At 61.5% G+C, this 22929-nt stretch overlaps 1 protein-coding gene across 2 annotated transcripts; it reads right to left on the bottom strand.

The window, feature by feature from the left end:
- Window positions 1-4656: 4656 nt before the first annotated feature.
- POU2F2 (POU class 2 homeobox 2) lies at window positions 4657-21690 on the bottom strand. 2 transcript variants are annotated; one of them, XM_029064614.1, is made up of 15 exons: window positions 21607-21690; window positions 19256-19321; window positions 19081-19115; window positions 18909-18965; window positions 18148-18267; window positions 16374-16479; window positions 15385-15476; window positions 14819-14932; window positions 14296-14437; window positions 14018-14166; window positions 12114-12290; window positions 8131-8197; window positions 6777-6978; window positions 6581-6642; window positions 4657-5015 (listed from the first exon to the last, which is right to left on the bottom strand). In XM_029064614.1, the coding sequence occupies exons 1-15, from the start codon at window positions 21632-21634 to the stop codon at window positions 4657-4659; spliced, it is 1776 nt and encodes a 591-aa protein (XP_028920447.1). In that variant the 5' UTR covers window positions 21635-21690. The 2 variants fall into 2 exon arrangements, with proteins under 2 accessions (XP_028920447.1, XP_028920448.2); XM_029064615.2 differs by lacking the exons at window positions 4657-5015; window positions 6581-6642 and having other exon boundaries at window positions 6735-6978; window positions 14819-14980.
- Between the last annotated feature and the right edge of the window lie 1239 nt (window positions 21691-22929).

Genomic DNA, 22929 nt, shown 5'->3' with positions numbered 1-22929 from the left:
GAGAATAAATAAATAAATAAATATGGAGCCACCGGGTAAGGAAAGGTGGTGGGGGTTGAAGACGGAGGGCCGGGGAGGCAGGGGGATGGATTAGATGGGGTAGGGAAAGGGGAGAGAAGGTGAGGAGGGAGAGGAGAAGATGGGGCTGAAACGGGGAGATGGAAGAGGAGAGGGATGGGGAGGAGGGGGAAAGGGCGGGCTCACAGACACAGTAAATTGTCTTCTCCGTCCCGGCGACGCCCATCTGGATTTTTTTCTTTTTTTTTCCTTTTTTTGTTAACGAGGAGCTAAAATCTCAAGGACAAATAGTTAAAAATATACATTATTATTCTTTTCTTCCATTTTTGTCGTCTCTTGCTTTGGAGACTGCTGAGGTCAAAGTTCAAACCGTGCCCAGGACCACGGCTTGGGGAGGGAAGGATTGAAAGGGGGAAAAGGGTGGGGGCCGGGGGGGGAGTTTAGTTTTTTTGGGGTTTTTACACTTTTTTCGACAGTATAAAAAGGTAGCGGAGTTGTCTGTGGTTTTTTTTCTTTTAAATGGTTAAAATCTTTGGTTTGTTTTTTTTTTCTCTTGGAGGTCTTTCTCACACTCCCACTCAGAGACCAGTGGGGCCCTGTATCTCTCTCTGTGTCTGTGTCCCTCTGTCTCCTTCTGTTCCTCTCTCTGTCTACCTGTCTTTCTCCATCCCTCCTTCTCTGCCCGTTTCCCTGTCCGTCTCTCTGTGGGGTAGGGGATATCTGGGGGGGACCCGGCTAGGTTCAGCTGGGGTGTCGTCGTCCCCCGCCCCCCGCCAGCTCACGTTCCGTCTCCGTGTTCCCCGGGTTGGATTTTGGGACCTGAGTCTGAAATTGCCCCCTCTCTTCCCAAGTGGTTCTGAGTCTTGGTTGGGGGGGGATGGGGCAAGGGGGTCGGGGAGGGGGTGGGAGGCGGGGGAGGATCTGTAAAGACTTTGGTATCCAGACCCCACGTGTCCCCAAGTCGTGCCCTCTTCCTCCCCGCCCATCCACGGGGCCCTGAACGACCGGGCAGGAGGGTGGGGCGGCAGGGGCAGAGGGGGTGAAGGGAGGGTGGGGGAGCACCCCCCCCCGCCACAGGCGTCACCCCCGGTCCTTTCCCCTCTCCCTCCAAAAGGGGAGCAGAGTGAGGTGGTTTTGGTATTGGCATCATTTTTGGCACAGTTAAGGGGCTCGGCCGGAGGCGGAGGGACCCCCGTCTCCCCCCAGCCCCGGGAGGGGGGGGCCGGGGGATGAGGGGGAAGGAAAGAAGGAGAAGGGAAGCGAGGAGGGCAAGGGCAACAGTTTGGACCCCTCCCCGCCCAACCACCTCCTCCCGGCCCGGCTCCTGGGCTCGACCTGACCCCTGACCTCTCTGGCTCACTGACTCGTTCACTCATCACGCACAGACACACGGACACACACACAGGCTCCGCGCAGACCACAACCACAAAATAAAAAGGATGAGATAGTTTCGTCTCCCGGAGTCGGGCGGGGGGAGGGGGGGAGGCAGAGAAGGGGGTGGGGGGGCTAGGAGGCGCTCTGTCCCCCCACCTCCCCCACCCCACCTCCATCCCGCCCCCTCCACCTGCAGACCCGGCCCAGCCCTCCCCCCCCTACGCCCACCCAGCCCACCCACCCGCCCCGCGCGGACACTATTTGGTTTTTAACATTAAAGTTCGTTGAGGTATTTGGTGCCTTTATATCTCCAGTCCTCGGGGGGAGGGGAGGATGGGGGGACGGAGGGGGGGAGGGGGAGGGTCGGAGGGGGGCCGGGAGCAGGGGGTGGGGAGGCCGGGGGCTCACCTGCCCCTCCCCCTGAGGCCCCCTCCCTCCCCTATATTTGGTTTCACAGCTGTAGTTAAAGCTCGGCGTTGGTTTGTTTGCTTTGGGGGGTCTTCCCCGGTGGGAGGGGAGGGGGCGCCCCCCCCAGCGACTGCAGAGGAGGGCAGCCCCCCACCCCTCCCCCATTCTTGCCCCCTCCACAATCACGTCCTTTCCACCCGCCACCCCGGCCGGAGTGGGTGGGGTGGGGGGGAGCAACCCGACCACCCCCAGAAGAGGGGGGACGAGGTTTAGGGGTGGTGTGGGTCGGGGGAGGGCGAAGGATAGAGTCCTGGATATTTTTCCTTTTTGGTCTAGAATCAGAGTTTTGGTTTTTTTTTTTGTTTTGTTTGCTTGGTTTTTTTTTGTTGTTCTTTGTCTTTTTCCCAACTTTAGTCTGTTGTTTACTCGGCCGTTCTCTCCGGACTGTTCCTCGGGGGTTCTCTCTCGGCGGTTCGCATTTTGGCTTCGGCCTCGGTGCCTTTCCCGGCGGGGCGGGAGCCCGGGGGACCCCCCTCCCCGGCAGCAGGCCCCCTCGCCCCGTCCTCTGTCTCCCTCCGTCTCTCCCGGGTCAGAATCCGCTGAAGGGGTGGGCGGGGGGCAGGACGGGGGACGGAGGGGCCTGGGGAGAATCAGTTCACCAGAACGGGGCTCACGCTGGGTCGTGGTACGAAGCCCAGGGCCTCCAGCCCGCCCCTCCCGTCGACCGTAAGCCCACTGGCGGGCAGGGCCCAGGCCCTGTCGTCCTTTCCCACGCCGGGCGTCTCGCCTCGCTGTCCAGGCCGGTGACCCACTGCCCGGCGGGCCGGGGAGTCAGCGGACGCTCGGCTGCTTCGTGGAAGAGGCATCCGAGGAGGCCTAAGGGCCCGGCGGGCCGCCTACTCTCGACGTGGAGGAAATGGAAATCCCAGGCGGCCCGGAGCCCGACGCTGGTGGGTGGGTGGCGGGGACGAGGGGAGCGGAGGGTCAGAGGCTCCTTCGATCCCGCCGTGACGTCCAGAAGAAAGAGGAGCAGCCGGTCGGCCCGCGGCCTCATCTCCCTCGGGCTCCCCCGCTTTATCGCGGCGAGGCTGGGGGGCGCTGGGCTTGGGGTGCGTGGTTTGGGTTTGGTCCATGGCTCGCTTCCTTCCCAGCAACACTTTGGTTTGAAGAGAGAGAGAGACAGAGAAAAAGGAACAAGGACGGAAAAGGAATCGAACCACCCGAAAGTCTTTGCTTTTTTTTTCTTTTTTTCCTGTGTCCACGGATTCTGGATCCTTTTTTTTTTTTTTTTTTTTTGTCTTTTGGGGTTTTTTGTTGTTGTTTGTTTAAAGCTTTTTCTGTTTGGGGCAGGAGGGTGTGGAGGGGACCGACCCCTTCAGCGTCCATCCAGGGCGCCGTCTCTTCCCCAGTCTCCCACCCCTCGGCCCTCCGGGGGTCCTCTGTCCCAGGACGAGGCCCCCCCTTCCCGACACCCTTCCCCGCATTCATGAGGTATTTGTGAAGAGAAAGAAGCAGTTCTCGCCACTCGCTCCTTCTGGGGACCGCGAGGGTCCGGCGCTTCCGCTCATCTTCCTGGCTCCTTCTCTTCTTCTTTCCCTTAAATATATATAATCTATAGATTCTCTTATTCTTTTTGGTTCAACACGGTGCCGGCCTCCTTGGGCGGCAGAGGGGGAGGGGAGATCCCGCCCCCTTCCCTCCCTCTCCCCCCACCTCGGGTGGCATCTCCCCATCGGGCGGCCCGGCTTCGAACATACGCAAACACACGGTCGGTCCCCCGAGCCGTCCCCGGTCCCCTCCTGCCCCCTCCGGGCCGAGACCCTGATTGGCATTTTTTGGGGGGGGGGGGAAGAAGGGGGTCGGAGAGGGAGAGCGGAGGGGGCGGCCACCAGGCCCGACCCACCCCTCGCCGCCTCCGGGTGCGTGTGTGTGCAGAGGGAGGGAGATACTCTCTTTTTTTTTTGGTTTCTGGGTAATGTCAAAGAACATGAACGATTCCACTGGTAGGCACTGGAATATGAGTTTTTTCGGTGGTAGGGGTGGGGGGGGCGATACCGACGGACGAAGGTGGAAAGGACGGACCTAACTTGCCCCCGCTCCCTTGGAACCCGGTCACCCCGCCCCAGCCCGGCCACGGAGCGCGGAGAGCGGCGCCGAGGGGGACCGCGGGGAAGGGAGGGCGACGGGTGCTCAGGCGGCCCCCTGGAACGGGCAGAGGGGTCGAAGGGAGAGCCGGAAGCAGCCCTCCAGGCCCCCCTGCAGAATTGCCTGCTCCCCTTCTACAAATACAGTCTCAACCCCTGCCCCCTCAGGAGTGGGGGGTGGCGGGGTCAGGGGGCGAGGTGGCGGGGGACGGATTCTGGCAAGCAGGACGCTACAAAACTCTGTACAGACTTTGGATGAAGCTGCCGGCTATTTGGCGTGAGGTTAGGGGGCTGGGCCCTTCCGGCTTCTGGAAAAGAGAAATCCTCGAGGCGGCCTGCCCGAACCCGCTCCGGCCTCCGGCCTCAGCCGGAGTTGGCCAACGGGTCAACTCCGAGCTCCTCAAAGAGGCCCGCGGCAGGCGGGGCGGACCGGGGGCGGGGGGCCGGGGGAGGGAAGGGGGATATTTGGTGTAGCGGTTCTGAGGTTTGGTTCTGGATTCGGGTTTTTGGTTTTATCGCCTCTGGCTCGGTCCGGGCGGCTGGTTTGGCTGTGTTTCTTTTTGGTTTTCTTCTTTTTTTTTTTCCTTTTTTTTTTTTTCTTTTTGGTGTTTCCTCCTCTCTCCTACCTCCTGACCTCCATCCCATGCTGTGGTGCGGGGGGCTGGGGGTGGGCCGGGGGGGATGGGGGAGGCGGAACAGGGGAGGGGGGCCCTCACTCTGGCTTGGCTCCTGCCTCGGCCCCCCCTGGGGTCTGTGCAGCAGCCTCGCTGCAGGAGGAGGAGGAGGAGGAAGAGGAAGAGGAGGAGGATGAGGAGGAGGAGGAGGAGGAGGAGGAAGAGGAGGAGGAGGAGAGGCCTGGCGATTTGGAGATGGAGGCGGCCACGGCGGCGGCGGCGGCGGAGACGAGACCGACGGCCGGCGGGGCGCTGAGCAGGGGCAGCCCGGCGTGGTTGAGGAAGAGGGATGAAGTGACGAGCCCCGGGCTCCCGGAGCCGCCCCCCGCGGCCCCCAGCACCAGGTTCCCGCTGGCGTCAAGGCTGGTAAGGGGCAGCGTGCCACCAGAGGCCAGGGCTGCGGAGACAGGGGGGACGGGCCTTGAGGGGCATCCCCCGTCCCCGTGCCCCTCCCGAGGAAAGACCACCATCACCCGTCGTCACCACCTTCTACCCCGGCTTCCCCTGGTCCCGGGATCCTCCCAAGAGCCCCGTGGCTAAGGGGGGCCGCTCCCTGTGACGGGGCTTTGAGGGCTAGAGGCCTAATGAGGCCTGAGGCGGGGCCTCCCTCAGAGCCGGTGGAAGGGGGCTAAGAGAACAGTTATCTGCCTGGGGCGGTGAACCCCCGAGGTCCCCATGGACCTCTCGCTCTGGCTCCATCTGGGCTCTGAAGCGCTTAGTTCAGAGCTCTGCATACAGCAAGCGCTCAAAAAATACTACTGAATGAAGAAGGTCCATCTTGCCAGCTCTGGCTCCTTCCAGATCTGAGGCAACAGGCCCCATCCCCTTCGGGGTCCTGGTTGCTAAGAGGAACGCTCCCTAGGGACGGGACCCAGAGGCCTGAGGCCTTCTGAGGCGTGAGGCTAAGTAATAATGTTGGTATTTGTTAAGCGCTTACTATGTGCCAAGCACTGTTCTAAGCGCTGGGGTAGACACAGGGGAATCAGGTTGTCCCATGTGGGGCTCACAGTCTTAATCCCCATTTTACAGATGAGGGAACTGAGGCACCGAGAAGTTAAGTGACTTGCCCAAAGTCACACAGCTGGCAAGTGGCAGAGCCGGGGTTTGAACCCATGACCTCTGACTCCAAAGCCCGTGCTCTTTCCAGTGAGCCACGCTGCTTCGGGTAACAGAACCCCTTCATCTCCCCCACATGCACCCCCAACCCGTGCGCTCCTCCCCAGAGGGGAGACTGAAAAGACCTCTTTCCCTCAGCAGTCCTCGTTGCTAAGGAGAGGGGCTCCCCAGCAACGAGACCGAGCCTCTCCATCTTTCCGACCCTCTAAATCCCTTCCCCCGAATTTCCCTGCGTGGGAGCTGAGCGGTCCCCGGTAATGGAAGGAGTGGAGCTGGGATGGAGCAATGCGGCAAGCTCGGCGGAGAGGGATATGTCGGATGGGCGGAGGGTGGGTTGGATGGAATGAGACAGAGTGGAGGTGGGATGGGAGGGCAGAATGCCTTTGGGGGTGTGAATAATAACAATTATAATAATAATAATAATTGTGGTATTATGTGCCAGGCACCATACTAAGCGCTGGGATGGATACAAGCAAATCGGGTTGGACACAGTCCCTGTCCCATATAGGGCTCACAGTCTCAATCCCCATTTTACAGATGAGGGAACTGAGGCACTGAGAAGATCACACAGCAGACAAGTGGTGGAGCCAGTATTAGAACCCGTGTCCTCCTGACTCTCAGGCCGGAGCTCTAGCCACTACACCGTGCTACTTCTCACTACGCCATGCCGTTTAGGAGACGTGGATGGTAAGGGGAAGGGGTGGACGAGGAAATGTGAGTGGTGGGGAAGCGGAGGTGTGGGTGGCAAGGGGAGCTGTCGGGGACGTGGGCGGCGTGGATGGGCACATGGCGGGGTGAAGGGGAATATGGGCATCGTGCTGGGGAGTGACGTGAGGTGGCACGCACCTTGGATGGTGGCCAGAGGGTTGTTGCTAATTAGAGCTGGGCTCACCCCCAGCATTGTGCTTCTGCAAGAGGCAAAGCAGAGAGGGGGAGGGGGGAGGCTGCGGTCAGTGCAGGTGGGAGGGGTCCTAGGTTGCCCCCCCCATAGCAACGGCTCCCTTCCCGCACCCCCTCCTCCCCCACCGACGCTTTCACTTACCCTGTGCTGGGGTTCAGGCCTGACAAGCCGATGGCCGAGTGGCCCCCTTGGGGGCTGGGGTTTGTGCTGTTGGAGGGGGCGGGGGGCGGAGGGGTGACGGAGGGGATGGAGTTGAGGGGGGTGGCACCGCCACCCCCGCCGCCACCCCCGCCGCCCGTCCTGTTGGAGTGCAGGGTGCCCACGGTGGAGGATAAGGTAGTAACTGTCCCAGAGAGAGAGAGAAAACTTAATTAATTCGATTGATGGATGGATTGATAGAGAAGTGGGTGGGGTGGGGGCTGTGCCAGGCGTGTGTCACCTCCTCCCTCCGGCTCCGGGGCGGATCCAGCCCCAGCCTCCCCAGGAGGACCCGAGGCCGGCCGGTGGTAGCCACAGAGCTGGCTTTTCCGGGCTTCCCTGGCCACGGGGACCCCCTGGGTCATGGGACAGTTCTGGGCCCCCTCTCACGGGCTTCACTGATCGAACCAGACCCAGGAACCAACTGTCTCTCTGGGGGTCTTGGGACTGGGTGGGGCTGGAGGGCGGGGGAATGTGACCAGGACTAACCAGCACCCCCAGAGTCACTGCTGAGCGGACACAGATGTCCCAGGAGTGAAGGAAGGGAGACTTTCAGCTTCTCAAGGGCAGGGGTTTTATCTTCTACTTCCTTTGTATGTTCCTCTGGGGCCCAGTGCAGTGCTCTGCACACAGTCGGAACTCCATCAATACTGTTCAGAGAGGAAGAGGGGGCAACTTCTACTCGGTCCTCGGCAAATGCGTGCACACAAACAACATGTACACACACCCCCTTTTATCCATTCGTTCACTCATTCATTCAACTGTATTTATTGAGCGCTCACTGCGTGCAGAGCACTATACGAAGCGCTTGGGAGAGTCCAATAGAACAATAAACAGACACATTCCCTGCCCACAACGAGCTTAGTCTAGAGGTGGAGAGACACACATTTATAGAAATAAATTAAGTGCACACACCCCCTCATATTCATTCTCTCCTCCTCCCATCCCTCACCGCATCCTCAGGCCCTCCTCCTCTCCCTCCCCAGCCTACTCGACCCAACCCCACCTCGGTCCTGCTCTGCCTTCCCCCAGCCCCGACTCCTTCCCCTTCATTCGTTCATTCATTCATTCCTGTTTGTCGAGCGCTTACTGTGTATACTAAGTGCTTGGGAGAGGACAACAGAACATTAAACGGATGCATTCCCTGCCCGCGACGAGCTGACAATCTACAGTCGACAGTCTCGACCAGCCCCTCCCCGCCCTGAGCTGCTTCTCCCCCTGCTTTGGGGTGGAGGGTGGGAGTCGGGTGCCCATTCCTCCCTTGCCCGTCCCTCCCTTCCCTTCCCCTCCAGCTGACCTGTTGTGCTCAGACTGCTGGAAGCCTGGGACATCGGCAGGGTCCCCCCACCGCCCTGGGGTGCCACCTGAGGAGAGAGAAGCGGGAGGTGGGCGAGGGAGTGGTGGAGAGGCCTTCAAATCTGAAGCCAACTGGAAACCGTGGGACCTCGGAGGGGTGGGCTGAGGTGACCGTCTACAGGGACCGCCTCCCAGAAGCCAAGACAAGGAGCAGGAGGAGAGGGTGGCCAGGGCTGGACGTTCCTCCGCAGGCCAGATAAAAAAATATTCCCAGAGAATAGATGGGAATGGACATGGGCTCAGCATCACAGCTCTCAGGTACAGAGCCGGTATCTATTTACCTTAATTTCTGTCTTCTCTTCGCTAGACTCTAAGATCACTGTGGCCAGGGAGTGTGTTTACTGACTGCTGCATTGTATGCTCCTGACTGCTTAGTTGAGTGTTTTGCACGCAGTAAACGCTCATTAAAATCCATCCGTTGGGCAGACCTCCCCACTGTCTCCCTCTGTCCCCACCTTCCGTGCATTTTTCCCTACCTGGAACATCCCCTCCCTACTCGGCTACTCCAAACCAAACTCCTTCCTCTCCTCCCTTCCTTGACTAAAGCCACCCCTCCCTGGCCACGCCAGCTATTAGCCGCCCGCCCGACCGGGTATTTTCCTATCTATTGGTGCGTCAGCCCCACAGCACTTAATGTCCATATCCAGAACTGCTTTTAATGTCCACCTCCTCCTCTAGGCTGTTACCTTCTTTTTTTTACTATTAAGCGCTTGCAAGTGCCAGGCACTGTTCTAAACGCTGGGGTTGATACAAAGTTTATGTCCCAGATGGGGCTCACAGTCTTAATTCCCATTTTACAGATGAGGTAACTGAGGCACCGAGAAATTAAGTGACTTGCCCAGAGTCACACAGCTGACAAGTGGCGGAGCGGGATTGGAACCCACGACCTCTGACTCCCAAGCCCGGGCTCTTTCCTCTTAGCCATGCTGCTTCTCATGAGCAGGGAACATGTCTACCGACTCTGTTGTTTCGTACTCTCCCAAGTGCCTAAGACAGTGCTCGGCACACAATAAATGCTCAATAGATACCATTTATTGAATGATTGGTCTTCCCCCTCCAGACCGTAGCTCCTTGTGGACAGGGAACGGGTCTCCCAACTCTGTTATATTGTACTTTCCCAAGCGCTTAGTACAGTGCTCTGCACACAGTAATAATAATGTTGGTATTTGTTAAGCGCTTACTATGTGCCGAGCACTGTTCTAAGCGCTGGGGTAGACATAGGGGAATCAGGTTGTCCCACGTGGGGCTCACAGTCTTAATCCCCATTTTACAGATGAGGGAACTGAGGCACAGAGAAGTTAAGTGACTTGCCCACAGTCACACAGCCGACAAGTGGCAGAGCTGGGATTCGAACTCATGAGCCCTGACTCCAAAGCCCATGCTCTTTCCACTGAGCCACGCTGCTTCTCCAGTAAGAGTTCAATAAGTACCACAGATCGAAGGATCGATATTTAGTTCCAGAGCCTTTTAAAATTCGGTCTACTCTCTCCTTCTGAACGCTGGTCCATACCTTTTTATTTGGTAAGCGAGCTCATTTTAGGCAGGGAACATGCCCACTAACTGTATTCTATTCTTTCCCAAGTGTGTAGCATAGTGCTCTAAACTGTAAGCTCGTTGTGGGCAGGGAATGTGTCTGTTTACTGTTGTAGGGTATTCTCCTAAGGGCTTAGTACAGTGCTCTGCCCATAGTAAGTGCTCAATAAATGCAACTGAATGAATGTTCTGCCCACAGTAAGCACTCAATAAATAGGATTGATTGATCAAATGAGCCAGGCACTGGACTAAGCCCTGGGGTAGATACCATCTAATCAGGTTGGACACAGTCCCAGTCCCACATGGTGCTAACAGTGTTCTCATTCCCATTTTACAAATGAGGTAATTAAGGCATAGAGAAGTGAAGTGACTTGCCCAAAATCACACAGCAGACAAGTGGTGGAGCCAGGATTAGAACCCAGATCCTTCCAAGTCCCAGGCCTGGGCTGTATCCACTGGGCCACACTACATTATATTCATAAATACACCCCAGAGTTAAGAATAAGAATAAGAATAAGACAAGGACTTGCACCGATATACACCGTAGTATCTAATTTACATAATAAGAATGGTATTTATTAAGCACTTACTATGGGTCAAGCACTGTTCTAAGCACTGGGGTAGATACAAGCTAATCAGGTTGGACACAGTCCCTGTCCCATAGGATACTCACAGTCTTAATCCCCATGTTACAGATGAGGTAATTGAGGCACAGAGAAGCCAAGTGACTTGCCCAAGGTCACACAGCAGACAAGTGGCGGAGATGGGATTAAAACCCATGACCTTCTGACTCCCAAGCTTGTACTCTATCCACTATGCCATACGTAGAGAACCATTATTCTAAATTATGATACTTTAAAAATACTTCCTGGTGGTAAGCGCTGGGGTAGATCAAGATAGTAATTATAATTGTGGTATTTGTTAAGCACTTACTATGGGTCAAGCACTGTGCTAAGCAGGGGGGCAAATACAGTCAGATCAGACAGAGTCCTCTCACTCACATGGGGCTTTGCAATCTAAGAAGGAGTAGGAATTTTTATCCCTGCTTTACATTGGAGGAAACTGAGGCTCAGAGAGGTCAAGTGACGTGCCCTAGATCATACAACAGAACAGTAACAGAGCTGGGACTAGAATCCAGGGTGGCTTAGAGAAGTAATGCAGCCTAGTGGAACGAGCCCAGGCCTGGGAGTCAGGGGACTTGGGTTCTAATCCTGACTCCATCACTTATCCACTGTATGACCTTGGTCCAGTCACTTCACTTCCCTGGGCCTCAGTTTCCTCATCGAAATAGTAGGGATTATGACTGTGAGTCCTATGTGGGGCAGGGACTGTGTCCAACCTGACTGTCTTGTCTCTACCCCAGCGCTTAATACAGTGCCTGGCACACAATAAGAGTTTAACAAATACCACTTGAAAAAAAACCCCAATACTAAGGTCTCCTGACTCCGGTTTTGGGCTCTGTCCACTAGGCAAACCTGCCTCCCATATATAAAGGGAGAAAGCTAGATTAGATATACCATACCATGCATGTAACATATATACTTCTCATTTTATCCCTACTGCCTCTCCCCCATTACACTGTCAGAGACAAGGGCAGCGATCACATCTTTTCCTTGTTTTATATGGAGAGGACCTAATAATAATAATAATAATAATGAGATTTGTTAAGCGCTTACTATGTGCCAACCACAGTTCTAAGCGCTGGGGAGGATACAAGGTGATCAGATTGTCCCATGTGGGGGTCACAGTCTTAATCCCCATTTTCCAGATGAGGCAACTGAGGCACAGAGAAGTGAAGCGACTTGCCCGAAGTTACACAGCAGACAAGCGGTGGTGCTGGGATTAGAACCCATGACCTCTGTCTCCCAAGCCTGGGCTCTTTCCACTGAGCCACGCGGCTTCTCTCAGCCATGCTGCTTCTGGGAGTCAGGAAACCGGGGTTCTAATCCTGTTCCTCCACTTGCCTGCCATGGGACCTTGGGCAAGTCACTTTGAATTCTCTGGGTCTCAGTTTCCTCATCTGTAAAATGGGGCTTAAAGACCGGTTGTTCCTCACTCTTAGACGGGGAGCCCCCGTGAGGCATGGGCTGGGTCTGATCTGGTGTTCTCCTGCCTACCACAGTGTTTGGCACCTACGCTAATTGTGTCACAGATACCAAAATTGTTATGACTACTGTTATGTGTCTTCTGAGGGCCCGGGCAATGTCTCGCTTCCAGGAGGTGTTCAATAAATACTACTGATACTGATGCTTGCTCCTCTCCTTCCTTCCCTTTCACCTCCACTCTCCCCGCCGCCCCCAGCCATCCCCGGTCCACCCATCACCACCGGTCCCCCGACCCCCGCGCTCACCCCCACGGCCCGGACCCCCCCCCCACCCCGGCATCCCCTACCAGGTGGGGGCCGTAGCTGGCTGGCTTGCCCGGGCTGGGCAGCACAGGGGCGGCACTGCAGGGGTTGATGCGTTTCTCCTTCTGGCGCCGGTTGCAGAACCAGACGCGAATGACCTCCTTCTCCATGTGCAGCTGCTCAGCGATGAGCAGGATCTCCTCTGAGGTAGGCTTCTGGTTCTGGGGGGGCCGGGCGGCGAGGCGAGACCGGACGGGAGACCGGTGAGGACCCCGGTCCGAGGCGGGACAGACCGGTGAGGCCCTCAGCCCAGTGGGAGGGGTGGGCGGGGAGGGGGCAGATGGGTGAGGGCACCGGCCCGATGGCGGGGTGATGAGGGAGGGCCCCAGCCTGACTGGGGAGGGGAGGCAAGGGAGGGCCCCGTCCCGATGGCGGGGGGTGATGACTGAAGGCCCAGCCCAATGCGGAGGGAAGATGGGTGAGGGTCCCAACCTAAGGGCAGAGACATGAGTGAGGGCCCTAGCCCCATTGGGGAGAGACCAGTGAGGGCCCCAGTCGGACGGCAGGGGGGAGACGAGTGAAGCCCAGCCCGATGTGGGGAGAAATGGGTGAGGGTCCCAACCCGATGTGGGGGGAGAGGCGTGAGGGCCCCATTCCAATGTGGGGGGAGATGGGTGAGGGCCCCAGCCTGATGCAGGAGAGATGAGTGAAGGCCCAGCCCAAAGTGGGGGAGATGGGTGAGGGCCCCAGGCCGGTTGAGGAGTGGAGACCAGTGAGGGCCCTGGCCTAATGTGGGAGAGACGAGTGAAGAACCAGCCCGATGATGTGGAGATGGGTGGAGGGCCCCAGCCCAATTGGGGAGGAAGGTTGGGGGGCAGTGGGCAGGGTAGAGGAGACGAGTGAAAGCCCAACCCATTGGGGGAGTGGCGGGGCAATGAGAGAAGCCCTCAGCCCAGTGCGGAGGAGAAGAGTGAGGGGCCCCGGCCTGCTTGTGGAGGTAAGTGGGGGAAGAGCGGAAAAGATGGCCCAGTGAACACTCAGCTTTTTGAGAGGGAGGTGAGTGAGGGCCCCCAGCCCAGTGTGGGAGGGGACACCAGTGAGGGCCCCAACCCGATGGGAGAAGGAAGGCCAAATAGGACCCTAGCCCGATGTGAGGGGCAGTTGGTGGGCCAGAGGAGAAGAGTAAAGGCCCAATCTGATGGGGTGAGGGGAGATGACTGCGGCCTCCAGCCCAATGTGGGGGAGTTGAGTCAGGGCCCTCGCCGAATTGTGGATAGCCGGGTAGAGAGACCACAGGAGCCAGAGGAGATGAGTGAAGACCCAGCCCGACTGGAGGGAGATGAGTGAGGGTCCCAGCCCGATGGAGGGCAGGGTGGGTGGGAGGTGGTGGGAAGAGGAGGAGATGATGATGATGATGATGATGGTATTTGTTAAGCGCTTACTATGTGCCGAGCACTGTTCTAAACGCTGGGGTAGGTACAAGGTAATCAGGTTATCCCACATAGGCTCACAGTCTGAATCCTCATTTTACAGATGAGGTAACTGAGGCACAGAAAAGTTAAGTGACTCGTCCAAAGTCACACGGCTGACAAGTGGCGGAGCTGGGATTAGAACCCATGACCTCTCACTCCCAAGCCTGTGCTCTTTCCACTGAGCCACGCTGCTGAGTGAGGGCTCCCAGGACGGTGAGGAGGAGAGATGAGTGAGGGTCTCAGCCCCACAGCACTTATGTATTGATCCCTAATTTATTTATTAGTATTAATGTCCGTCTCCCCCTCTGGCCTGTAACCTCCTTATAGGTAGGAAACACGTCCATCAATTCTGTTACACTGTCCTCTCCCAAGAGCTTGATCCAGTGCTCCGCACCCAGTAAGCGTTCAATAAATATGATTGATGGATGGATGGATTGATGAGGGGCAGGCAGGGGCAGCAGACGGGGCGGACTCACCGCGAGAAAGCTCTTCTCTAAGGCGAAGCGGACGTTGGTTTCGATGCTGGTCCTCTTCTTCCGCCTCCGGCCCGGGAGCCCGTCGAAGCCCAGGCTGGGACTGCTCAGCTGATTGGGGCTGGGCAGGCTGGAGTCCACAGACATGGTCTCTGGACAGGGGAGGGGCTTCGGCTGTCAGACGCCCCCCCCAGCCCGGGCCCCGGGCCCGCCCTCCCTTCCCCAGCCTCCCTGGGCCCCCCCCAGCCTCCGCCCCGTCCCCCGGCTCCTGCTGCCCTCACCTGCATCGTTGAGCCATTTCTCCAGGAGGGGCTTGAGCTTGCACATGTTCTTGAAGCTCAGGTTGAGGGCCTCGAAGCGGGAGATGGTGGTCTGGCTGAAGTCGTTGCCGTACAGCTTGCCCATGGCCAGCCCCACGTCGCCCTGTGTGGCCGCCGACGGGGGCGGGGGGTGCGGGGGTGGAGAGGGGAGGGGAGAAGGCGGGGATCAGCCCTCCTGCTCCAGGGCACCACCCGGCCTCTTCATCTTCCCCCACACACCCTGCCGTGCCATTGGCCACCCCCTGCCCCATGCGGCCCCCGCCCTGGATTCCCCATCACGTCTCACCCCCGACCCCCACCAATCCTGCCCTGGATTCCCCATCCCAACCCCACCATCAGCCCTTCCTCCAGCTGCCCCCCGCCCCATACAGACCACTTCTACCTAACCCCCCCCAACCCTGCAGCCGGCAGCCCCCCGCCCATAGAGCCTCACCCCGGAGTCTCCATCCCGCCCGCCGCCGACTCCAGTCCACCATCTTCTCACCTGAGTGAATCCCAGCTTGATGCGCCTTTGTTTGAAGGTTCGGGCGAACTGCTCCAGCTCCTCCAGGTCGCTGGGCTCCTCGGGGTGGGTGGGGGGCTCCAGGCATTTGGCCGGCTGCGGGTGCGAGAGGTGCGGCTCGGGCAGCCCAGGGCGGGTCACTGCCTGATGGGGCCGGGGGGGGAAGGGGGGGGGCGTTCCAGGCCACCAATGAAGGGGAGTCCCCACGCAAATGTAAACCTGGCCCCCCCGCCCACTCTGTCCTGCTCTGGCTCCCGTTTGTTTGGGCCCAGGACTGTCCCAGGCAAGGAGACAGGTCAGGTTTGAGGGTCCCCCAGAGCTCGTTCTAAGGGTTCCCGGTCCAAACCCCCGGGCCCCCCACAATACGACACAAACCGGTCCACCCCCGGCAGGCCTTGAGAGGCGAGCCCTCCCCGGGCCAGTCGATCCCTCCGAGGTAAGCGGAGACAAGGGTGGTCCCCCACAAGGAAAACCCCAGGGTGAAGGAGCCTTCGTATGGGGTTCCGGTCCCGGTCCCCTTCCTGCCTCTCCAGCCGTTATCCGCTCACCTGGGTGGGGAGGCCTGTCCGGGTCGGGGGGGTCAGAAGGGCCCCCTGGCTTTGCTGAGGTAGCTGGAACAGATTTGGCGTCGGTAGCAGACCTGGAGGGGGCGAGGGGGAGGGGGGCGAAGAATGCGGCTGAGCAGGGTCTGGAGGAGGCAGTGACGGGAAGGGGCTACCCCCACCCCCTCCACAAAGAGAGAGCAGACTGAGGGCAGGGGCCCTCGGCCAGTCTGGGAGGGGCGCGGGGGATTTTGACAGAGCGGACGCTCCCCCGGGACCGCCTCCCCCGCCCCCGCGTGGTCGTGGATCGTGGATCACCCCTCCCCGATGGGGCTCAGAATGGCAGGGCCCCAGTCCTTCCCTGAGGGCAAGACTCCGGAGAGCCAAAACCGTACAAGGCAACAAGGATCAAGGAAAACCCACCAACTTGAAGTCAGACACGCAAACGCTCCCACCCTCGCCCACGATCCCAGGCTGGCATCTCGGACTCTGTTAGATGGAGGGGGGGTGCCCAGGGGACGGGTCCCCTCACAGAATTGGTCTGGCTAATCCACTTTTCTTATAATAGTGTTGTTTAAGGGCTTACTGTGTGTCAAGCTCTGTTCTAATCGCTGGGGTAGATTCAAGCCTATCAGGTTGGACACAGTCCCTGTCCCACATGGGCTTCGCAAGTCTAAGTAGGAGGCAGTAGGGTTTCATCCCCACTTTACAGCTGAGGGATCCGAAGCCCAGAGAAGCAAAGCGAGTTGCCCAGGGCCACAGAGCCAGCAACCGGCAGAGCCGGGATTAGAACCCAAGTCCTCCGACACTCGGGCCCAGGCTCCTTCTACTAGGCCGCGCTGCTTCTCTTAGACCTCTCTCCATCTCTGCCGGGAGGCGAGAGAGGAGCAGGATCCCCGGGGCCCGAGGGTCCGCGGAGTGGACCGGGGGGCTGGGGGCTGGGGAAGACCAGGGCTGGGGAGGCGGGGGCCGGGGCAGGGAGGGTCCGGTCTCACCTTGCTGGCCTTGCTGGGCCTGCGGCAGCAGAAACTGTGCGGGAGACTGGAGGTGGTGCCCCGGGACCAGGACCAGCTGCTGGAGCTGGAGGAGCTGTTGAATGTCCTAGGGCGAGGGCGGGGGGTGGGGAGACAGACACGCAGAGCCGAGGGGCAAGAGGGTGACTCGGGGGGCCACAGGCCCGACCCCGGCAACCCCGGTCCTCCCCTCCTCCTCCCCCCTCACCATCGACATCCGGTCAGCCTCGCCCCTCTCCCCACACCTGCTCCTGAGTGGAAGGGACGCAAAGATTGGTGGGGGTGGCGGGGGCGGGAGCGGTAGACAGCGGAGCCGAGGAGCCGGGGAGAGAGAAAGGGGGCAGCGAGAGAGTGGGAGAAAGAGGGCAGTGAGGAGCTGGGAGGAGAGGTGGCCCAAGAGGGGTCAGAGCAGCAAGGGCGGAAAACAACCGAACACAGTGCTTCGGCCGGGGCTGGAAGGAGGGAGGCCGGAGTACAGGCCAGGAGTCCAAGGTGGGGCGGCGGGACCGAGACGGGGTGAGCGGCGAGGGGGCGGCCTCTGGGCCGGGAAGGGGGAAATAGGGCCCTGAGAGAGGAGCTCCAAGTTGAGGCGAGGGGCCGGGTGTGCGGGGGGACAGAGGTGAGACGGACAGATGGCCGGCCGGCCGGGGGGCGGCCGGGAAGAGTTGAAGGGGGAGCCGGCGTGGGGCAGGCGGCTCCTCGCAGGCGGGCGGGGCCGTGCCGCTGCGGGGCTGGGGGGAGCCCCCCGGGGGGCGGGCCTGACGATCGCCGACACAGAAGGGCTTCCACTTGTGCCTCTAAGCAACTTACTCTGCCTTCTTGCGGGCGCCCTGGTTAATGAGCTCAGTCCTTGTCTGTTTATTGATTTGTTTGTGTGTACGAGAGCTGCCCGCTTCAGCCACGGCCGCGTTTGTCTCTGCGAGATGTTTGGTTTCTCTGTGATGCCGGGGATGGGCAAAGCGACCATGGAGGAGCCTCCCAGAGGAACCGAAGCAACTCTCCGAGACCCCTCGGGGCGGGGGGGGCTCGGACGCCCCCCTCAACCACGCACCCCGTTTCCCACTCCCCCGCCACCTGAGGTGGAAGAGCCGGGGGACCAGGCCCCAGGGGCGGTCCTTACCTGTGCCGTGAGCTGGATAGGCTGGGACAGGGTGAGCTGGGGGGTCCCGGGGGGCTGGCCGGCGGCCGGCGGCAGGTCAGCACCCCCGGCGGGGGGCGGGGGGGGCTGGGAGGCGGCGTTGGCGGCGTTAGCGGCGGCGGCGGCGGCGGCGGCGGCAGCGGCGGCGTTAGACTGCTGCACCGCGGCGGCCAGGATCTGGGCCTGGGCCTGTTGCAGGAGGAGCTGCTGCTGGGCGGGCATCAGGGCCGTGAGCTGCCAGGGGGCCGGGCCCGGCGGGGGCAGCGGGGACGGGGCGGGGGCGCGGGGCCGCACACCCCGAGGAGCAGAGGTGGAGTGAGAGATGACCAGAGATGCCAAGACAGCACACAGAGGAGAGACGGACGGACGGACGGACGAATGGACGGGGAGGCGGTGGGGGGGAGAGACGGGGAGAGGAGAGAGACGGAGTGAGAGGGCGGGAGCAGAGAGCAGCGGGAGCGGCCGTCGAGGGTCGGAGGAGGAGGCTGACCGAGGGGAGCGTGGCGGGGCGCAGAGAAGCCAAGCGCGGGTGGGCCGGGGAGGACCGGGGAGGGCAGCCCCAAGAGGTGGGGGGGGGGCCCGCTGTCACCCTGCTGGTCTCTGCTCCAAGGCACTTACCCCGGCCAGCTGGCTACCCGCCAGCATGAGCTGAGCCTGGGGCAGGTGGGGCTGGGCCGGCTGAGGGGGCGGAGGGGCGGCCGCCGGGGCCGGGTCGCCGCTGGAGTCTTCGGCCTTGATCTGTGGGAGAGCAGGGGGATCTGGGCTCGGGGAGGGCTGCCCGCCCCCGGCCCTCCTAGGAACTGGGGTGGGGGTGGGTGGAGGGGGTGACGATGTACTCGAGGCACCCTGAGTCCGGCTCCTCTTTCAGGCTCTCCTCTCTCCCCGCCAAAACCTCTCCCTGCTTCTCTCCTCCACCCTTCACCTCTCGCCCGCATCCTCTCTCTCTCTCTCTCTCTCTCTCTCTCTGTCTCCTTCCTCTCTTCCCCTTCTCTCCATGGGTCCATCAACCGCGCCTCTCCCACCTCCTCCTGACCGCCTCTCCCGGTCAGGCTACAGGCCTGTAGACCCTGGCTCGGGGAGCAAGTTCGGGGGGGAGCAGGTTGCGGGGAGTGGGATGCGGGGAGGGAAGCACTGGCCCCCGGGAAGCTGGGATGGGGGTGGAGTCTTTGACTTCCTGTTGTTCAGGGCCTTGGGGCCGGGGGGGATTTCCCCAACCACCCCCCACCAACCCTGTGGGGGGGGGGGGGGGGCGGGGGGAAGGAGCGGGGGTGAGTCACGGCCCTGGGGGTAGGAGAGACGAGGGCCTTTCACCATGGCAACCAACCCCCTCCCCAAAGAGCCACCCCCGGCTCTTCCCAGCAGATCCCCGGGGCACTCACCTTGGCACCGGGGCCGGTGGGGGACGGGCTGAATGGGGCGGCCTTGACTGGGGGGTTCTGGCAAAAAAGAAAAGCCATGAGAGGTTGCGGTGACCCCGTGACCCTGCCCTTTCCCACAGTCCCCTGCCTCTCCCACTCCCTCCATCCCATCCGCCCTGCGTCGGGCCCTGACCTGGTGGTTGGCTTCGGGTCCATTTCTTTCGGTATCTGTAGGGGAGCGGGGGGGGCGGGGGAAAGGTGAGCAGTCAGGAGTAGACCTCCCCAGCCCCTTCCCCACCCCCACACACAGACAAATGCACTTCCATCCCCGGGGTGCCCCTCCCCCTGAGCCCGCCAGCACCCGCTACCTGGGGGATCCAGCTGCGAGTCCAGGCGCGGCTTCTCTACCTCCAGGGGTTTAGACATTCTTATTTCTGGAGAGAGGGCGAGGAGGAGAGGGGCACAGGGTCAGCTCCCGGCTCCGGGGCCCCTGGCCCTGCCCATCCCCTCCCCTCCGTTCCCCCCGGGCCCGGGCACCCTACTTCCCAGCTCTCCCCCTTCTCTAATCCGGGCTCTGCCGCTTGTCTGCTGTATGACCTTGGGCAAGTCGCTTTACTTCTCTAGGCCTCCGATACCTCACCGGGAAAATGGGGATTGAGACCGCGAGCCCCAGCTGGGACTGAGAAGTGTAGCCAACCCGATTTGCTTGTATCCACCCCGGTGCTTACTACAGTGCCTGGCACAAAGTAAGCACTTCACAAATACCACCGTGATGATTATTATCATTGTTATTATTATTATTATTATTGTCCCAGGCCCAGGCGTCTGGCTCTCCACACGCCACCTTTCCGCCTGGGAAGAGACCAGGCGACGGGGCGATGGCGGGGGTGAGGATCACGACGGCGGGGCTCTGGGGCTGGAGGCAGAGGCCCCGTATGCTACGGGCGGGCAGTGAGTTGTTTCTGTAGGCCCTTCATAAACCGGGGCGACCCCTCCTGTCCTCCCCAGGTCCCCGGCGCTCCCCACCGCTCGGCTTGGTTTCGGGTGACTCGGGTTTTCCGCTTAGATTGGCGGGCGAGCGAGGAGGAGAGACAAGGCACGGGGGCTTGGCCTCTGGGGTTCGGGGATGGGGCCTGTGACTCAGCTCCTGGAGCCACCCCCGCCCCCCGGATCGATTTCGGCCTCGGTCCGATTCGGGAGGGCCCAACCCGAACCCCGATGCCGACTCCGGCCCGGCTCCCAGCTCCGACGCCCCGGAGCCACCGCCGCCAGACCCCAATTCCCCTACGGGCCGCGGCATCCCCCCGGCTCCCTCGCCCCGAGACCCCAGCCTTGGGAAGTGGGGGTCCTGCCCCCCCAACCCCGGACCCTCAACCTACCCCGACCTACAGCCGGGGAGGGGCTACTCACCTAAAGTGAGCCACTAGTGGAGAGGAGGGGCCTAGGGGTTGGGAGTCCTGGGTCCTTGCCTCTGCCCTCCTCCTCCTCCTCCCCCAGATCATATACACTCCCCCCCCCACACCAAACCGGCTTTCACTTCTCCTCTGCATTTCCCCCAGCCAGTTTTAGCCATGTTTGACCAGCCTCTTGCAGCTCTTACCGAAAACGGCGCTAAAAATAGGGTCTAAGGGCTGCCCTCCCCGCCTCCGCCCCATCTCCCCTGGGCCCGCTGCCCCATCCCCAAGGCGAGAGGCCGAGCCAGCCCTTCTCCCAAGTGTCCCAGGGGGCTCCGCGGGGACCAAACGGGGCAGAGCGTCGGCGCCCCTCCAGCTGGGACCCCCCAGGGTGAGGAGAGGGGGAGGCACAGGAGGGCACGGATGCTGCTCAGCACTCGAAGGGGGACCCCGGCCCACCTCGGCCGGCAATCGGGACGACGGGGTTTCACGCCCACAGGGGTGCTCTCAAACAGGCCTGTGTACACTCAGAAGCCAACAGATGTACACACACCCACACACCGACACACAGACACACACGGGACCCAGGGAAGGACCAGTGGGGTCGCCCCGGTTGGTGCAGGGCCTTGTGGGACAGGGAGATGAGCCCAAGGTCTCCCGGGCCCCTTCTTTCGTCAAAGGAGCTACCAGAATGGAAAGGTCCACTGGCCCCCGGCGTCCCGCCCGCCGGCCCCCAGCCACTCGGCCCGGCTCCCCGTCCGCTTCCTCCCTCTCCGCCAGCCCGCACGGGAACCCCGGCCCCCCGGGAAAAGAAAGAGGGCGGATGGGGGTGCGGTGGAGAGACCAACCGGCGGGGAGGACCGAGGCCTAGCTGTCGGCCTGCCTGGGCCCCGGTTCGGTTCGCAGAAGACGACTATGTGGGGGACCGCCCCCGGCCCCCCACGGAGCAGCCTGTGACACCTCTCAGATTCCCACACCCGCGGGAGACCTCCGGTTTACCCCGCCCCCTTCCCAGACCCCTCCCTCCCACCTGTCCTCGACCCCCTGAGAAGGGGGCAGGCTTGGAGGTGGACAGGAGGGGACAGGGGAGAGAGGAGCTGCAGGCGGGAAGAGAAGACGGGGAGGATGTGGAGGAGGGAAACGGGGGAACGGATGGAAAGGGGGCGCTGGGGGGGGGGGAGGGGAGTCAGACAGAGGAGAAAGATGGACAGAGAGAGGAAGATAAGGAGGAGGGAGACGGGGGTCGGAGGCAGGGGAGGGCAGGTGGACTCCATCCCATCCTCCCTCGCCTCCACTTCCAACCTGGGGGGTGTCCCCATCCTTACCTGGAGCCCCCATGCTGGAGCCGACCATGCTGCCCCGGGCAGGTGGGGAGACGACTGTGTCACCTCCCACCCCCTGGGGCTCGGAGCCCTCCTCCTCCTCCTCCTCCTCCTCCTCCTCCTCCTCTCCTCCTCCCCCCCACGAGCTTCCACCAGCCCCGCCCCGCCCCAACAGCGAACCCTGGGGCAGGAAGTCAGAAAAGAGAGGAAACCACAGGAGCCGGGAGTCGGGTCGGGACCGCCCCCTCGGACGGGGAAACCCCCTCCACTCTCCTCCGCCCCCGCCCCAGGCCCGGCCTGCAGGTGTGCACACAGCTGGACGCCCCCCCTCCGCCCCCAAACCGGCCACGGGAGGGCCCGGGGGACCGGCTGGACCCCCGTCCCGACGGACAAGGCGCTCCCCTCCCGCCCGGGAGAGCCGCGCCTCTGTCTCCGCCCCCGCCCCCGCCTAGACTCTCGACCCGCCGTGGGCAGGGATGGTCCCTCTTCAGTGCCGTATTGGACTTTCCAAGCTCCCAGTCCAGCGCTCTGCGCACAGTAAGCGCTCGATAAATACGACTGAATGAATGAACGGCCGGAAAAGCCCTGCCCCTCCGGAGACCGCCCCCCATCCACCCCACCAGGACAGGGAAGAGACACGGTGGGATAAGGCCCTATGGGGGAGGGGAGGACGAGGCTGGACGGGGGCAACGGTCCCGAGGGGAGGGGGGCAGGTGGATAACACGTCTGGGGCAGAGTACAGCCCCTCCTGGGAGCGGGGGGGATCACTTCTGGAGCAGGCTGGGACACGGTGGGAAGGGGATAAAGCAGCTCCACCTATTCTGAGTGGGGAAGAGAGTTTGGGGGCGCCAAGTGTGGGGGGAAACTAAGGCAGGGCCCCCCTCCGCCCCTTCCCCCCGACACCTCCCGCTCTCCCCACCTTCCCATCCGCTGCAGTGTCGACGGCCGCCCGCGTTTTGTCCCCGCGGCCGCCAGGGGGCGGCAGGCGCCCACCAGATGACAGTCCCGGGGAGGGGCCGGGCCTGGAATTGCCCAGACCCCATCCCCACCCCCGACCCCCCACCCCCGACCCCCGACCCTCCTCTCCAGCAAGGAGACACCGCCAAACCGGACCCATCCACCGACACACGAGACCCCCACCTGCAGCCCCCACGCTGAGAAGGGCAGGGGCCCCACGACCCCCGGCCCGAGGAGGCCCGGCTGGCCCAACCACCGGCCACATTGGGGATGCGAAGCCCACCCACCCCCATCCCACCCCCCTTCGGGGAGAGAACACAAGCCCCCCACGGCGGCGGCCCGGGCCCACGGGTTCCCACCCGGATCCAA

Source organism: Ornithorhynchus anatinus, chromosome 5 (genome assembly GCF_004115215.2).
Source record: "Ornithorhynchus anatinus isolate Pmale09 chromosome 5, mOrnAna1.pri.v4, whole genome shotgun sequence".
NCBI lineage: Eukaryota > Metazoa > Chordata > Mammalia > Monotremata > Ornithorhynchidae > Ornithorhynchus > Ornithorhynchus anatinus.
This window is presented reverse-complemented; position numbering and strand designations above follow the sequence as displayed.

Bases quoted from the DNA above. Each gene is read 5' to 3' on its own strand.
- POU2F2 (XM_029064614.1), bottom strand. From the start codon at position 21,634: ATGGTCGGCTCCAGCATGGGGGCTCCAG. The intron at 12,291-14,017 runs GTGAGTCCGCCC...CGGCCCCCCCAG, and splicing joins TAGAGAAGAGCTTTCTCGCG to AACCAGAAGCCTACCTCAGA. The intron at 8,198-12,113 runs GTAGGGGATGCC...CTCTCTCCTCAG, and splicing joins CCAGCTACGGCCCCCACCTG to GTGGCACCCCAGGGCGGTGG.